Source organism: Anoplopoma fimbria, chromosome 21, assembly GCF_027596085.1.
Source record: "Anoplopoma fimbria isolate UVic2021 breed Golden Eagle Sablefish chromosome 21, Afim_UVic_2022, whole genome shotgun sequence".
NCBI lineage: Eukaryota > Metazoa > Chordata > Actinopteri > Perciformes > Anoplopomatidae > Anoplopoma > Anoplopoma fimbria.
The window spans coordinates 18,230,650-18,248,456 of record NC_072469.1 but is presented as its reverse complement, the minus strand read 5'-3'; the positions used below and the strand labels follow the sequence as shown (position 1 = coordinate 18,248,456).

Here is a 17,807-nt window from a genome sequence, read left to right as displayed (position 1 = left end):
GTTTAAGAACCCTATTAATGTTCAAGAATACATGTGCGACAGTCATTGTGATGCAAAGTGAGACAGAAATGGACTCATGACTGATGAAGAGGTGAGCAACTGAATGAACAGACAAACAGATGGATGGGTGATTCATTGGGTAAATAAATGATGAGCATAGATGACTTGTTGGCTGAGTTCACTAATAAATAGAAAGCCTGTCAGACTGTGTGAGGGAGAGCAGTTTCTCCATCCCCTTCTGTGTCATCTTGCAATTCTGCTTCTCTTCTCCTCCAGTAAAACACTGGGATGTTTGAGGTGCCATGTATCCATGCATTAATAAAGCAGGGCCTCTCAGGGTTATAAATACCCTACAGAAGAGCAGCAGCCCCCTCACTCTCCCTGAAACAGTCACTTGTGCAAACTTTTGTACACACATGCAAATTAACACCACCTTGTGCATGTGCATGTGCACATGCCGGCAAGCGCACTAACAAATAAACCTGCATGTCCTGCACGTGCATGTGAACTGCACCTGTCTATCTATCAGCACTGGCTTGTGTAAAGCTATTCATGAGCAACAAACCATGCTGACAACACTGGCCCCATTACACTGACAAGCCCAAAACATCAGAGAGGAGGATACACACACACACACTCATGCTCACATAGACAGAGATGGTGAGCAGAGAGGACAGGGAGGCAAGACGGGGGGAGAGAAAAGAGGATGTGAACACTACAATACAAGGGGAACAGAGGACAAGAAATAATTCAGACTACAAACAATAAACACTGCTTTTGCCTTATCTGCTCATCCATCTACAGCACATGCCAGTCTATCTCTTTTTCTATATTTAGGTGTTTTTCCTCAAGAATTTCTTAATTATCAAGGGAAGGAATGGGAGCTCTCTCTGAAACCAGCTCTTTAATGCCTGTTGGGGGGGTGAATGAATGTGTTCACAAATACAAATATCACCTCCCTCACCATTCTCTTTCAAAAGACACACAAAGTTGCACGCACACACACACACAGAGGAAATCAGAAACCAACACAACACAGAAAAACACTTTTTCAAGTCTTGAAAACCGTATTGAAAACATGTGCAGGTACTTGCAAAGATACATTAAAGGTATTCTCACAGAGCTGTAACCCTTGTTAAATAATAATCTGGTTTATAATTATTGACCTTAAATATTTCCTCTTACTTTTATTTCATAACCATCTTTCACAAATGGATAATTTTCCCCAGACACTGACAATACATTTTAATGAAGCACTGCAGCTGCTCACTGATTTAACGGATATATGCGCGTCTCTGTTTGAAATTACACATCTGTGTGTGTATTACCACTGAAATATTAAGGACAGGAAAATTGGAAATAATTGGCTCCTGTAGGCTGGAAGGTAATTAGGTGGGTTTTCTCTCTTCATCAGCACACTGCTGTGATTAATATGTGACTTTGTCTTCAGCTTTATTTCTCAAGTTCTTATAAACAAGACACTTGCTGAGATTTCTCTGTGTGTATTTAATCATCTGCTCATTTTGGTCTATGAGCTTCTAATTTCCCTCTAAACAGCTTTGGGGAATTTGTCTAACCCCGTCTCTCACCTCCTCCCAAATACAGACAAATATGCTATGGATTGCTTTAGAAGCCAGTTATAGCGACTCAGCCACTTCAGTAAGGCTAACAAAATAGGATTCTGTATTAATATGTAATTAAACACTCTGATCAACTGGACCCAACTGTGAAATCCGACAAATCCACATTTGGTGAGGGCACTGAGAGTTGCATGTAGCGCTATGCAAGAAAGAAAAAAAAAACGGGATAGAGGAAAAAGAAGGGCAATGTTCACTCAGTTTGTGACGGAATAACTAAGGAGCTAAAAATCTGTATAGCAGCATATACAGTATATCTCAACACTTTTTCTCAGTGTGCCTTCCATGAGCAAAAGCACAACACAGCTGTACCTATAACTAGTTGAGAACTCACTTTAGGTGAGTTACTTTAAGAGTCAAACTCCTTAGATGCCAATTATTAAATCTCTGGCCATCAGTGTATTGTACAAGTTTTCTAAGAACAAACACTTAAGTTTACACAAATGGCCAGTGTTAGAATTTTCTGTTTTCTTCATCATCATCACACTTCCACGCATCCTCATCATCATCTATGTACAGCAGTCTTTCCTACCTGGTTGTAGCTGTGCACGGCTCCTCCAACCTGCCCGCTGCGCTGAGAAGTTGCTGCGGAGATGCTGTCGCTAAGGGCGAGGGTCTGGTTGCTATGGTAGCTGGCAGAGTACTGGAGCGAAGCCTCAGGGGTGGAGTTGAGCTGCAAGGAACTCTGGGAAAGAAGAGCCGGTCCTACCGATAGAGAGAGACAGGAGTGGTGTATTGTTGGGTAGTTGGTGGGGGTTGAGTTGAGTTTGTGTGTGTGTGTGTGTGTGTGTGTGTGTGTGTGTGTGTGTGTGTGTGTGTGTGTGTGTGTGTGTGTGTGTGTGTGTTTGCATATATATAGTGAAAGTGAGAGAGTGAGTACAGAGAGATTAAGAGTGAGAGAGAGAGGGGGTGTGAAGGGGAGCGATTGAGAGGCGAAGAGTGAAATGGGGAAGAGAGAGAGAGAGAGCAGCAATTTAGAACAGATAGTGCAGCAGTGCAGCACTCCGTGAGTTGGAGATGGCATACATAATTTATTAGCAGAGGGAAAGAGAAACAGAGGAAAAGAGAGAATGGGGGGAGGAGGAGGAGCAGGGAGATGGAGAGGATGGGAGGAGGAGGAGGAGGAGCAGGGAGATGGAGAGGATGGGAGGAGGAGGGCTGAGAAGAAGAAAGTTGTAATAGGTGGAACACCTAATACCTTGATTTGCTACCTCCCCAAACATGTTCATTTTTCACCTTGTTTTCGTTTGACTTGAGCAAAACTTCACTTGAGCCCTTGTCTAAGATATAAATAGAAGTTCTGGTTTGGAATGAATCTCTTAACATTGTTTTATTTCTTTTGTTGTTTAGTAAGCTTTGCAGGTTATTCGAATATGGCTTCATAAATCTCATCGGCTGGAGTACATTCAGTTCACCTTCCCATGCTGTGCACATGAAGCTTATATTGATCGGGAATAAGAGCATCATAAGGCAGTTTGTAAGATGAACCACCTCCTGGACTGTGTAGATAGTGATGATTTGAACCGAAGGAAACTGTTACAAACCACTCGATAGCCAGTGGCGTTTGTGTGAGCTGTTATATAGGTTATTGGTACGTGTGTTTGTATGTGCGCTTTGGTTTTATTTAAGAGCAGTTAGGTCTGTAACCTGTTCACTCAGCGGTGTATAAATATTTAATTAAGTTGCTATTTTTAACCTCTCTCCCTCCCTGAATACAAATTTCAATATGTGTTGCTACAGTTATGAAGTGAAAGAAAGTCAAAACTACAGTTATGAAGTGAAAGAAAGTCAAAACTAAGATGTCTCTATTTTTTTTTTTTCAAACTTTCCAAATTCCAAATTTCTAAATATCATGAATATGTCCTTTTAAGTCTACACTAAGTGTCTTCCCCAGAGCTCACTGGCATGTTAGTTTCTTTTTTTCTCCCAAAATAATAAAGACCCCCTCACTATTAATATTCTCCCATATCTGTTTGCTTGCTCTCTCCTTCTCTCTTCCCCTCTCTCTGTCTCGCTCTCTCTTCCCCCAGAATTCCTTTCTGCTGTGAACCAAGATCAACTCCTCTGCTTCTCTGCCTCCACAAAAGACTTGTCTTTTCTCATCTCGATTCATCCCTTGCTTTTTATGAATTATTAAACAGCACTTTGAGTTACGCAGACTGAGTGGGAGCTCCCGAACTCATCATTGCTCGGCCTTGGTGTTTGTTACGTTGTGTGCGCTGCGTGACAAAAATCTGTGTGTGTGCGTCTTCTTCGGCGTTCATACGTGCGACGTAAAGTGTGTTTGTGCTGGATGGTCAGATGATTGGAAAGTCATTAGGCTGGTTGATGGGGAAATTGTTATTGTATTTAGGAGCTAATGTCTTTGCGCATGTGTACATTTAAGCACTCTGTCTTGTGTGTGTGTGATTTTGTGTGCATGAGTGAGATGGTGAAATGAAAACCACTGTCACTTCTCAGAGTTTGAGTCTCATAGAGTCTCTGTTTAGCAGCTTATTCAAATTATGAGCATCGTATTCTCAATAAATCTATATTTACCCACATACATCCCACAGTAACACACAAGGGGGTACACCTTTTAAAAAAAAGCTTTTAAGATAGCACAATACATTAAGGCCTGACAGTAATTTCTTTGAGAAGTACATTTCAGTCATGATATTAACACTTTTGCAAGGGAGTCTGAGCACTTATTTATGTGTATTTGTGTGGCTCTGTTGTGACACCTTACCGACTACAGTATCAGCTAAAGGCAAAAAGCCTCCCCGTTTTGTACCACCTTTCACAGAAGACAGCAGCGCTACCATTTTGGGGAAAACACACATACAAAACAACACACACACAAATAGCTATGCTGAATTTATCTACACCCACACATTGTGATGCCTTTGGTGGAAATCCATTCGCAAAATGGGGAAAAACAGCTGGGTATGGAGCACCCACAATAAGAGTGCTCACAATGAGAGCGGCATCTATTTGGACTCGGATGAAGCAGGAGAGACGGGGGATTCAGGCACTTCCTACAAACATGATAAGAATCAAATTATCTGACACTTCTCCCCTCTGTTGTGCATGTGATTTAACATATAACCTGTTCCTTACTAAAGGAGCAACAGTAATCTTGAGGTAAGTATTCCAAACCAGTTTTCAAAAAATATATATATTCTTCTATCCTGTCCATGGATGCTCAATCCTCCATACACTTCATGATCTGTGTTCTCTGTATAAGCAGATGCATGGGCTATACAGTGTTGAACATAGGTGCTCCACACTAGCCAACCAATTCTAATGGTAGTATAATATGTGAGTACACTTTTCAGATAGAAATGGGCTGAGCTGGTTCTTAAAATACCATCCATTACAGCGATGTCAAGTATCAAAAAGGTCACCAGACAATAAGTGAAATGGGAATGCGGTGTTCCAAAAACCAATGACCTGCAAAGAAAATGCTGTGCACATTTAGCCGATCTCATACAGGGGCTGCCCCTCAATCACTGTTTGAATTGGTTTATCAGAATACAAGGCCTACAGGATGGAAAAGCTGCTTGGAGCTGGACGGTTGTTGGTTTAAATCCATGAGCAGCATGGTGTGTTAATGTGTCCTCTGCCTGGTTTTGATCCGTTTGTCTCCACATCAAAGGAGCAATGACATTTTTATCTGCCCATAGAGGCACACGTGTAGTTACGAACGAGGCCTCGAAGTCCCTGGTTTTGGAGTCAGCTACGTATATTTAATAATTGACTATGCTAACCTCTCAGTGCCAAACTACAGCTGTACTCTTACCCTGAAAGGAAATGCTTTGCTCAAAATTTTTATGTGTTAAGAATATATCCACATTTTGAAATACTTACTTAATCAAACTATAATGTCTAATCTTGAGCAAAGTCCTCCCTGGACTCAACTCGCTTATTGTAAGTAGAAATGAAATCTAAGTGAGAACTCAATATTAACAGGGAATTGCAGTACTTAAGCCAGATATCTAGTCGCCTAAGGGACTAATAAGAGCTAATATTTTCATTTCCTTTCAGGAAAACAAAAATAATTACCAAACAATACACGCCATAATCTTTCCGTAGTTAAACCAACCACAGGCGTTGGTTTTATTAGGTTTCCTGGATAATCGTTTCACAATAGTCACTCTTTTTACGGAGACTGTGCATGACAATTAAGAATGAGATTCATATTCCTTTTGAGGCAGTAAAAGGTTTGTTTCCCTTCGCTAAAGTACCCGCTAGAGTGGAGCAGAGTAAACCAAATTTTGATCTATTATGTGTTAACAAAGTAAACAACTAATTCCATAAAAATCCCCAATATTTGAAAGTAAACTTAAATAATTGTAATTTGTTGGGGTTGCAGTTTTGAGCTGCTCTGAGTCAAGTCAATACCACAGAATGTATTGAAATAATTTTAACCTAAACAGACACTTAATTAGGTTTATATCTCCCTTGCCCTACGCAAACACACACAATGAGCTGAAAACTTACGTTCTCCACTGTCGAGTATTCCTGATTCCTGGAGGGAGCGAATGCAGGAATCCACCAACTCCAAACCAGTGGTCAACTCGTCCTCGATATCCTTCTGTCCATCAGCTGTGAAGAGGAAAAGAGGATGAGGATGTAAGCAGCAGATACATTTGAAAACAGGCAGAGAGTGAATGCTTGTGGTCTTTACATTATGCAGATGAACACCGACTTTAAAAGCAAACAGTGGCCTTGGTCTGGCACCACTTTGACATTCTGTCTGTGAGAGTGTGATTATGTCTCTGTGTGAGTGTCTGTGCATCTGTGTGTGTTGGCGTCATCTTTTAATCCATCGGGTATGTGGGTGGGTGCTGCTGCCCATACAATACTGGGCCACTGGTGTAAATTCAAAATTGACACACAATTTTCCTAGTGTGTCAATCAGACACGTGGCGGAGCAGGCCTTGTTGGTGTCGGGGCAATAAATCTAATCCTTAACCCAAGATGTGTGGTAAATATAAAACCCTGAATATTCTGTGAGTGCCAGTCTAGAATATAAATTAGACTACAGTAGTGAAAAGGTTTGGAGTCACATCTGGCAACCTATGCACAGTGTGAGCATGAGTGTGTGTTTGTACAAACATTCATAGGTAACTTTACCTTGAGCGTTCCAGCGAAACTGCTCATCTGCTGAACTGCAAAAGAAAGATGTAGTTAGTAAAAGAAAAATCTGACAACATACAAGAAAGTTGCAACATATCAGCAGTATTTTGCCGATTACAATAGAGCTTCCAAAGGGCTTTACAAAATATGAGGGACATTCAAATATATTTAAAAAGAAGACAGAACCTTTTGAATGTTACTGCTCATTTGCATTAAATGTACTGCCATTCCAAAATGAGATATTCACAATATTAAATGTTGGTATTTTAATATTTGTAAAATATGCAAAACATAAACTGCAAACATAAACAACTACTGTACTTAATGGAAATGCCAGTGGCCTACATTTCTTTTACATTCTATTCTGCTGATGTATGAAAAAACAAACTGAATAATAAAAACATAAAGACTCACTTCTAAATGTCATTTCAAATGTTAGACAGCAACTCCGCAATTATGTTATTTCTTTTACAAAACTAACATTTTACAAAATGAGGTCCTGTGCATTCAGGTAACCGTCCTTTTATAAATGGATAGTGTTGTACACACTATACACAACTAAACAAGGACACATACACATTCACGCACATGGACACACATGGCACAACAAGACTTCTTTTCCATTCTCTTCATGGCTGTCAATTGATCAGTGATTGACGGAGGGTTGAACAGACAAAAGAGAGAAAGAAAAACGAGAAAGAGGAAGCAGAAGGAAACAGACAGGCAGAAAGACAAAGTAAGAGCATTGAGTATTGAGCCGCCTGCTGTATGATCAATGCAGACACGGACAGACTAACTGATACATATAGACTCTTTCATCAGACTTCATCCACACCATTAGACGGGCTGTCTGGACAAGTTGGCTGGTGTCTCCGTTTCTCCCATTTAGACTGTTTGGTATTCCATATGCCAGACTTTCTTATTGCAGGTCTCTGTGCTTGTGCACCTTGGGTGTTATTGTTAAATGTGTGTCTTAAGTGCTTGTGTGCCTTCATGTGAGTACAAGTTTATTGAGTTATTTGAGAATGAGTGAATACATTAACATGTGTTTATCTGTCTATTTGTCTGGTTAGCAGGGATGGCAATGATCTTCCAGAGATGGGCATGTTCTAAAAAGGTTTCATAGATTGATTTGACAGTTTGAATAAGTCTTGATTTTAAACAAATTGTCTATTTTTTTGGAGCATCAATGTCTTTTAAAGCATGCTGTGGGGAATCTTTTGCTATGAAGACAGGCAAAGGGGGGAGGTTGTAAAGGAAAAGCCAATCACAGCTATGTGGTAATAACTTTGTTACTTGAATTTAGTGGAAAAATAAGTTTTTTTCACTCATTTTCAGTCAGCCAGTTACACAGTTTGGCCGGCTACTGCCCTTGCAGAACCTCAGGACCTGTGCTGCTGACAGGACAGCTGGTTCCAAAGCGTGACGACCATACCAGAGGTCAGAGGTGGTGCGGACTGAACGGATGGACGCTTCAGTAGCGCTTAAGAGCCGCTGACATCTCACTTCAGGTGTACACATTTTGAGTTGCACTGCAGACACCAGCACACCACAATCTGCAACCATATGCATACATGTTGAGGCCATTGCAGAGCCTACAGAGTAGCAAGGCTCATAGTTTTTTAAGTAATCAGAAGGCAAAGACACTTCTCATCTATGTTTCACCAATACATGGTATCAGCTACTATTCCTGTTGAAATGACAGTAAATGTGAACTATAAAGCTGTAGCTGCATATAGGAATGTTTGTGTGGTGTGTTTTTCTTTCTCACTGCTGGATGTTACTGTTGCACCATCAAGACCCAATCTCATGACCTTTATCACCAGAAGCAGGTCCCAAAGTAGTTCCTTATGTGGTTTTAGATTTGAACAAAATAAAAAAAGCTGCTGCAGCACAATCTTAACTTTTAGCATACGATTAAAAGTTATGTGTGTCTTGCATTTTCATCTTGTCCTCAGGATGCAGCTTGTCCGGTGAAAGTTATTGTCATGTAACATCTTATCACTGTGATGTACTAGAGTAGCACCAAAGAAGAGAAGGGAATGAATGGAGGAAAAGTCTGATAAATTACAAATTACCAAAGTAGATATTGAATCATTTAATTATTAGATCACAGCAATGTGGGATAAGAAGTTCAACGGGAAAATCCACGTGAATTAAGCAACCGGCTGGTACTTTTACTTTATTGCAATACAGTAACGGTTTAATGCGTTTTACATGCACTACCTTTTAATCTTTTAACCTGCCCACCCACTTATAAACTATAAAGTGTATCACTTGATTAGTGCTCTGCATGTTTCCTCTTATTTCAGTCATTTTTGGAACCAAAAGAGTACAAAAGAAATGAGTAATTGTAGAATCTGCATAATAAAGCTAACAGCTCCATTGACACTTACTTTGACTGATGTAAGTAAGGGTCAATTGAAATCAAAAATGAAAACTTTAGGAGCTCATTGCTTACTAGGCTATTGTAAAACTGTCATTGTTAGGGCAGCAACAGCCTGAAGGATTACCACAGGGTTGTGACCAAAAGGTCACTGGATTAAATGCCTGGACCATCAGAGAACAATTTTAATAAGACAATTAATCCCCAGTTGCTTCTTTGTGGTGAATATTATAAAAGAGTGGTTGCACTGTGTAGCTTCCCTTTGTGAGTTTGTTTGACAGTCTGAATATGAATTAGGATTATGCTCAACAATTCTTTGCTCGACAGAAAATTGTCAAAATAAATACTCACAAGGCTGAGCAGAGCTTTTCTGCTGTGGGATGGAAATTTCTACACAGTTTCTCCATAATAGATTGAACTCTGCCTTTGCATCCCATATTGTATTTAACTATTCTTATGATTCTTTTTACATGAAAAGGAACCAGAGTCAAAAGCTTTATCTTCAGGCTTCCATTAGTGTCATTGCTGTTAAAACTTGTTTTACAGAGCTGATTCTGGGACAGTATTACATTTTTTTATACTAAGCTGCAGAAAATACTTCATCATGTTAGATGGACTGATGTCTTTTGCCAGACTTGCAATCAGTAACTCCAGGTCATTCATTCTAAAAATGTATACACATACGTGTCTAGCCATGCAGACAGAAAGGCAATAAAGACCAAACTTTGCTTTCAGTGTTGCAAAGTGGATTACAAAAGCATATTTCTTAATAAATCCTAAATTCTTTGGTGTACTTGGAACTGGTTCTTGAACCCAGTCCTAATTATAGCTGGAGTGATTGCATCACAGGCAGAATCTAAATCTGGCAGATGCACAGAGAGAGAGAGAGAGACAGAGAGAGAGGAGAGAGAGAGAGAGAGAGAGGGATAACTGAAGAGCTTAGGTAACCCTGCCATCATATACACACAAACAAACCAACAAAGACAACAGTAAATGGGAATGATAACCAGGTGGTGGAAGAACTGTTCTTTCATGTGCCTGCAGGAAATACAACAGAATAAGAGAAGCAAACATTGTGTCACTGTGTTAAAGTGTACTTGATTAGGCAGAGAAAGACAGACGAGAGAGAAAGAAGACTTTGAATTAGAGAGCTGATAGACATGAGAAAGAGATTTAATAAGCACAGCAATATTCCTCCACGCTGCACACTCTCGCCTGTTTTCACACAACACCGGCGAGGCGGTGCCTCTCTTTTAACAGTGATCCTCTATTAAAGAGACATTTCGTATTCACTACTTCCCTCTCAACTGCCACACAGCTTAAATCAACAGACAGCGTCCTCTACCGCTCCCCGGGAAATCCACATGTACGCATACCCACACACTCCATTTAGCATTCACAAAAATATAGACTGGAGGATAAATATGGTTTTCTCCCATAGTCTCAATTTGTGCATGGATGTGTGTGTGCGTGCGTGTGCGTGTGTGTGTGTGTGTGTGTGTGTGTGTGTGTGTGTGTGTGTGTGTGTGTGTGTGTGTGTGTGTTCTCTCGTGGGAATGTGGAGACTCAAAGTATAACTGCTATCAAAAATAAGACCTAAACACAAACAAACAAACTCTGGTGGTATGTGGTAGCCTTGTGGTGACAGAAATACTTGTATTTACCAATTAGAGATCAACTTAAATGCTTTAAAATACAGCAGAGAGTTTTACAGTAATGTGTGTGTGTGTGTGTGTGTGTGTGTGTGTGTGTGTGTGTGTGTGTGTGTGTGTGTGTGTGTGTGTGTGTGTGTGTGTGTGTGTGTGTGTATAAATACATGCACTTAATACAGTTCTGTTATGTTTACTCTTGTACTGAAGAGATTTTGCTAAAAAATAAATAAATAAAGTGTACAAAACAGTACAGTTGAGATTTAAATTGTAAGTACACCAATAAAAAGAAGGTAAACATGTTGGTCATGTGTTTAGGGTTAAAGTATGTAGACCATCCAGACGGGAATCCCAGCAGCAACATCCTTCATGACTCATTAGTCCTAAGCTTTGAGAGCGTTACTCTGAAAGAGTTTCCACTGCCACACAGGGTTCTGCTTAAATCCTCCAGCAGCCTCCCTTCACAGACAGAAGCACTAAAGAACACTTGCCCGTCCTGATGAGGCGGTCAGTGTGGCTGTGTATGTACGCCCTACACTTTGCCCTCACAAAACACTAGAATAATACACACAAGCACACATTCTACAGGCAAGGCATTCAGCTGCAAATGCTGCACAGAGCAACTTTAAATGGCCTTTTGGTTGCTTGTAAATGCACATGCACATACAAACACATAGACACACACACACCTACACACACAAACACTGACATTTATGTACAAAAATTGCAAATACATACAAACCTAGAAACGTACACACTGTTAAAAAAGGGGCCTAAACACACAATGTGTCAAACATTGAAGTGAAGCGATTAACATCTTTGATAATTGCTATCCTGTTGAGTTGTAGAGAGGAATAAAGGGCAGGCTTGGCGTGCAGTCCTGGGCTATTGTATTACTGCCAGCTCTAAAACAAGAGCCTAATAGACCATGATGCCCCATCTGACATTTACCAATGCCTCAGCAAGAAGTTGCCCTAAATACATCCTACTGCTCCAAAAACTATATTCTTAAAGGAACAAATCCATATTTGTCATCATGTGGAACAAGGGATGTTAATTAATTCAAATTTCCTGTGATCACCTAGCAAGTATAAGACAGGTAAGACAGAATTAGAAGTATTTTGACAAAGAATCAATGGGCCTGCAACAGCCTGATTTTATACATTACAAACTCCCTGCTGAGAGGGACAGAAAGGAATACAGCTTAATTCACCTGAATGAGACAGTCCTCTTCTAGTTTTCATAATTTGTAACTCTTTGGATATGGTAGCTTGACCCAAGTTCTCCAGCTGAGGAGTTATCCCACTCCTCACTGGATTACCCTGTTTACCGACCTTTGCATGTTGTCAGTTGTCCGGGCGACTGCTGTTCATCATGGCTAAAATAAACCTGATTAATAAAAAACCACTGAAGCCAAACAAGGGTCATTACAAAGCAGTCCGGTCTATTTAATAGACCTTTTTTTCATTAGGCTATAAACCTACTAATTAGCTTGAAATGAGGCTCTCCCCCTAAATATATAAATAAACTTGATGGGTGTTTAAATGATGGTGCTTTAGATTATGAAATTAAATTTTTGTTTTGGAATACTTAAGTCAATCATGCATGTATATTCTGTTTATATACTCTTGTTCCATGACTGAGAGTACAAATAAAGTGCTGAGAGACATCTCAAGTGCATTCAAAGCATTATGATGCAGACATTTGGGAACTGCACACGGGTTGAATGATTATCAAACATATCAGCATTTTGGTTTCAAATATTTTTGTGAAATTCTAAGAATTATGTGGAACAGTGTGCATTGGTTGGTGAAAATTACTTATGCGTCTTGAGTAAAAAATACCAAATTATGATACTCATTATACTCGCATTAATTGCAGGTTGACAATGAAATTGACTTGATTGACAGTTAATTTTAATGCTGACAAAATGTCGAAGAGGCCGCTGTACTTAACATATAGATGCTAGTGACAAGGCACTAAATACTGTAAAATAAGATAAGATAAAATAAGATAATCCATTATTAGTCCCGCAGTGGGGAAATTTGCAGGATTACAGCAGCAGAGAGGATAGTGCAAACAAGATACATAGTAAAAAACAAGATAAAAAAAAAAAATACAAATAAGTAAATAAGTAATAACACAGAAAAGAATATTAAATAAGTAAAAATATGGTATTAATAAAAATAAGAAAGAAATCAATGAAACTATCCAGGGATAACCATCAGCCTCAACGTTGGGTATGGTTCCTTTCTCAATTAGAGATCTCTGTTCAATTTGCACTTGCTTAGCATGACACTTATCTGTTAAATATTTCCAGTAGGGTTCACAAGCCAACTGTTTGCAAGCAACCAAGCAAAAATCTTGTTGAGCATTCATACTTCCACTGACATATTGACTGCAATGCTTACAAGGGGAATATCTAGAAAAACTAGAGTGAAGGGCAATCTGAAAACATATAACTGTCTTACAGTATTGGACAGTGTAGAACCAAAGAACCGATGTAGTGTGAAACTTTTATGAGCTTCCAATGTGACATAGCTGATCTTTCAAGGGAGAAAAATGCAAGGTAATGTTAGGCTAAATTGTGCCAACTCACTTTTAGGCTTGGAGCTGTCTCGGGAACCACTCAATCTTTTTTGTAGATCTGTCCATTGCATGGACTCTTATTTAACCACTGGTGTTTGTCATAACAGCAGCTTTGTGCTTCATCATCGTCAGCATGACAGTGTGACACCATAACCGTAACCTGTCAATCAGGGCAGAGGAGTCGGCTTTTATGGTGTGCAGAGGATGTGTGTGTGGGGAGAGTGTGTGTGTGTGTGTGTGTGTGTGTGTGTGTGTGTGTGTGTGTGTGTGTGTGTGTGTGTGTGTGTGTGTGTGTGTGTGTGTGTGTGTGTGAGAGAGAGATTAGAAATCGGCTTTGTGTTGGGAGTGGGCGAAATGACAATGTGACTGGAAAGAATGAAATCAACACAAAACTACATCACACACAAGGCTAACACAAAAATGTGTCAAGACATTGAGGCTGAAAAGCAAAATGTGTTTTTGTTTATGTGTGTCTACATTCACTTCATATACAGCCTGCGTCTCTCTGTATATTTGTGTGTATGTACATACCAATGTGTGAGCTCTCTGATACTCTATTCAGAAAGCAGTCTATTGTGCTCACAACAAGGCTGAGGAAAAACTTTTGTGGATATGACAGCTGAGTGACGCTTCAACAGTCGGGCTGGAAGAGAATTGTCTCGTCAAAGTCTTCACAGAATTTACTTTTAATGCCTGACTACTGACAGCCGTAACAAAAACCCCTATTCCTAAAAAGAAACCAAAAGAAAAAAAACAATGCACCATGGTATTGACAAGTCCAATGAAGACGTCTCAACTCTGTTCTTCTCAACTCTCAGCTTCCTCCTCTCCCAGCTTCTTTCAAGTCCTGTGCACTCTTGTTATGCAGATGTTTAGCCTGCACTCTTTAACCGCGCACTAGTGTGCATGGTAGAAATACAACCACAATAGACCGACTCCATTATCATCCAGCCTTACATTCATGCAGGCCGCACAAACATACAAACACACACATGATGCATGTCCTTCTACTTATCTAGTGTTCCTCAACATTTTATGGAACAAAAAAATAGTACAAAGTTTTATGTAAAATGTTTACAGAGCATGCCAAAGATTGATTCATTTATTTTGAAACATTGCCAAGAAGAGAATGGAAATGCTGATCTGTCAAACAAAGATTGGACGTCCACTGTACATCCTGCAGAAAGACTGCTCATTCAGTGACTATTCTCAACAAAGAATTCTCTGTTTCTTACAAAAAGGGATCATTTTTCACAAACGTATAACAATTCAAACAATTTACAGCAACTGAAATACTTTAGCCCTTGTTAGATGGAGTACACACAATGTATGTGATTACTCTGCAATATCTGACTTTTCAGGTCTACGTATGCATGTTTCTCAAGTTTGTATGTGTGTGTGTGTTTGCATGCATTTAGTCTTAAACGCACATTCATATAGTAACTTGTGTGTGTGTGTACACACATGCACAAAATGTTGGTTTCCACTATGAGCAGCACCTGCTGGTTGCACTATTTCAGCTCAGGAACATCTGCTGTGTGTGTCTAAATCACCAAGCTATTATAGTTATTATGATAGGTGGGATATCGCCGTTTTGCTCCGGCACAGATAATGACAGAATACCTCCATGTATAATTCACCAGGGACGGGAGGCCTGACCCTGGGTGTGCCCTGTATTATTGTACTCCACGCAGGCAGGGACTGTCTAATATTTATACTCATTTAAAATGGCTCACTGCAGCAAGACTGTTATGACATGGTATTGAACTGGAGATTAAAAGCTCTACTGCACACATTATTAAATGTTAGGAAAAAAGTTTCCCTTTTGGTAGATTATTGAACAATATCATAAAAGTTTTAATGTCGACTCATTGAGCTACAGATGCAGAAAGTTAATTCTGACATATTAGTCCTATTCATAATGAGATTAGCTTGTCCCTCTTGATTAAAATCATGTATTCTAACCTTTGCTTCACCTTTGATACAATGAGTACACTATTACGTTCAGAGCTGGTTTGTGGTGTTTGTTGGTAACTACATCCTGCTTTTTTTAATAAGCAGTGTACAGCTCCCAGGAGCCCTATAAGGGAAATGTAATGCATGCATGTGCACAGCAGGCAGTTTAGTAGTGAGTTAATAAAGATACATACTGTACTTTACTGTAGTAAGTCAAGCAATCAATTACGAGCTGCAAGCTGATACAATGTGCATCCATATACCAAGAATAGATGGGCTTGCCTTGTTAAACAGATTTTGAATTTTCTATTTGCACAACCTGGTATGCAGTTTTTCAACGGTTACAAAGTGGTGTAAAAGAAAAAGAAAATTTTAACAAATCCATCTACAATATTAAATGAAAGCCACGCACTGTTGGCTCCATTAAGGCCTCCTTGACTGAATCATAATCACATGTGACAAAGTAGCCGTGATATTAGCATAACAGTCGCAATTTACATGTGAATTATAATACCACAGGCTGCTAAGTACACCAGTAAATTAAAGTCGAAAGGATAGATGAAGTATCAGCACGCTGCTGGCCTGCAAAAACTCAACTCAGAAAACAGTAGCTCCCCGACAACAAATCAACAGTGGTTCTACAGCACAGGGGCTGTAAAACAAATCACAGGTCTAAATAGAGTTTAAAGAGTTTCCAGTCGTATTTTATAAGAACTGTATTTCCAAAGAAAATGAATGTTCTGTTTACAGCTGGAGACGAGCAGGAGAAAGAGCATATACTAAAATTCATTGTGATGTCAACCCCATGAGGAGCATGCTCACACACCACTGTATGACAGGTAGAACCATTTATCAGACAAACAGCATGGAATTAACACACATTACAGAGGCCAAAGATGAAAACACACAGAGCAATCATTATTTGTCAATTGTATTTCTGCATCACAGTGAGAGACAGTCAGGCCTAACCCAGTGGGAGTCACTGATGATTGATTCTACATGTAGGATTGTCATTGGTACTAACTGAGATCTGAACAGTGTGCAGTCAATCATCAGAACGTTTGGAAAACTTGTTGTTTATAAAGCGGAATGTGGTCTCCCATCACATATTCCAATGTCTCCCTGAAAATCTTCTGTTTTATTGTGACCCAACATGTCATGTTGTCAAAAGAAACGGGTTGGTTTCCCACTTTTGTTTGACGTATCATTTTCATGAAGTGATGGAACACTTTCATAACTTTTTGAGCTTCTTTTAGCGAATCCCACACTTTTCTCCTCCCATTTACAACCACACTAATCTGTTCCTTCAGCTGGGTGGAAGGAGGTACTTCCTGTTCTTATGTGTATCCATTTAAGTGGTGACGTGCGTACATGTGATGTCTACGGCGATGTCTACGGCTGTGGCGTAGTGGAGAGCAAGGTAGTTCTCCAATCAGAGGGTCAGTGGTTCGATACCCGGCCTCGGCAGTCGATGTGTCCTTGGGCAAGACACTTAACCCCAAGTTGCTCCTGAAGGCTTGCCATCGGTGTGGACTGGATGTTGCATGAATGTTAGTTAGAGTCTGATGGTGGCACCTTGCATGGTAGCCTGTCATCAGTGTGTGAATGGGTGAATGATATGTAATATACTACTGACTGTAAGTCGCTTTGGATAAAAGCGTCTGCTAAATGATTGTAATGTAATGTCTGGATCATAATTATTTCAAACAACAAGCAAATTCACCCCACCTTCTGTCCACTAAATAACTTGTAATCTCCTGCAGTCCGTCAAGGGGTGTGAAACTCATACACAAACGTCTACATGACACACACAGACTCTAAACTGGTCTGTGGGGGTTTCCAGATCTCCGTCCACACATCATTTCAGCATCGTTTTCGAAATTATGTGCGTCCAGACTTGCTCCCCTGAAAACGAATATCACGTGACTATTCACGTACACTGGGCATGCGCATGCCGGTGTAAACAGGAAGTACATTGGTTGCTTGGTTACATATAATACAATTACACTACTCTTGATACTCGTCGTGCTTGATACTCAAGAACTTCCTCTAAAATCTTCCTCCATGAACTCAAACAGACACATTGCGTGGAAGTTTTTAGAAGTTTTATTTTTCAAGCTTAGTTACAACACTGCAGGTCTAACTCTATCTCTCCCACACAGACAGCACATGTACTTTAAATGAACGAAGTTTACTAGATTATGGGTCCATACATTTGGTCAACACAGGTACGTCATTAGTCCGTTCTGTAGGGCTGATGACGTCACTGGACACGCCCCTCTAATCGCTCCAATAACAGCTGATTCCAGCTGAAGCCAAAGACCCCCTAACCCCCTCCGGGTTGCCATGGGTCACCTGTGCTCCCCTGGGTCCTAAGTCCCTACAAGTTTGAACGTCTATGTTGAATTAACCTGCTAGTCGATCGGTATCAAGGCTGTTGTTGTTGTTCTCTTCCGGAAAAGGGTCACG

The 17,807-nt window shown here is 40.0% G+C and overlaps 1 protein-coding gene across 1 annotated transcript in view; it reads right to left on the bottom strand.

Moving 5' to 3' along the window:
* ctnnd2a (catenin (cadherin-associated protein), delta 2a) overlaps positions 1 to 17,807 on the bottom strand; it is a 205,494-nt gene that overhangs the window by 124,668 nt on the left and 63,019 nt on the right. Inside the window, exons 3-5 of the mRNA XM_054622519.1 lie at positions 6,756 to 6,790; positions 6,120 to 6,224; positions 2,170 to 2,342 (exon numbers count right to left, since the gene is read on the bottom strand). Of these exons, the coding sequence (XP_054478494.1) occupies positions 2,170 to 2,342; positions 6,120 to 6,224; positions 6,756 to 6,790 (313 nt within the window). The remainder of the gene's footprint in view (positions 1 to 2,169; positions 2,343 to 6,119; positions 6,225 to 6,755; positions 6,791 to 17,807) is intronic.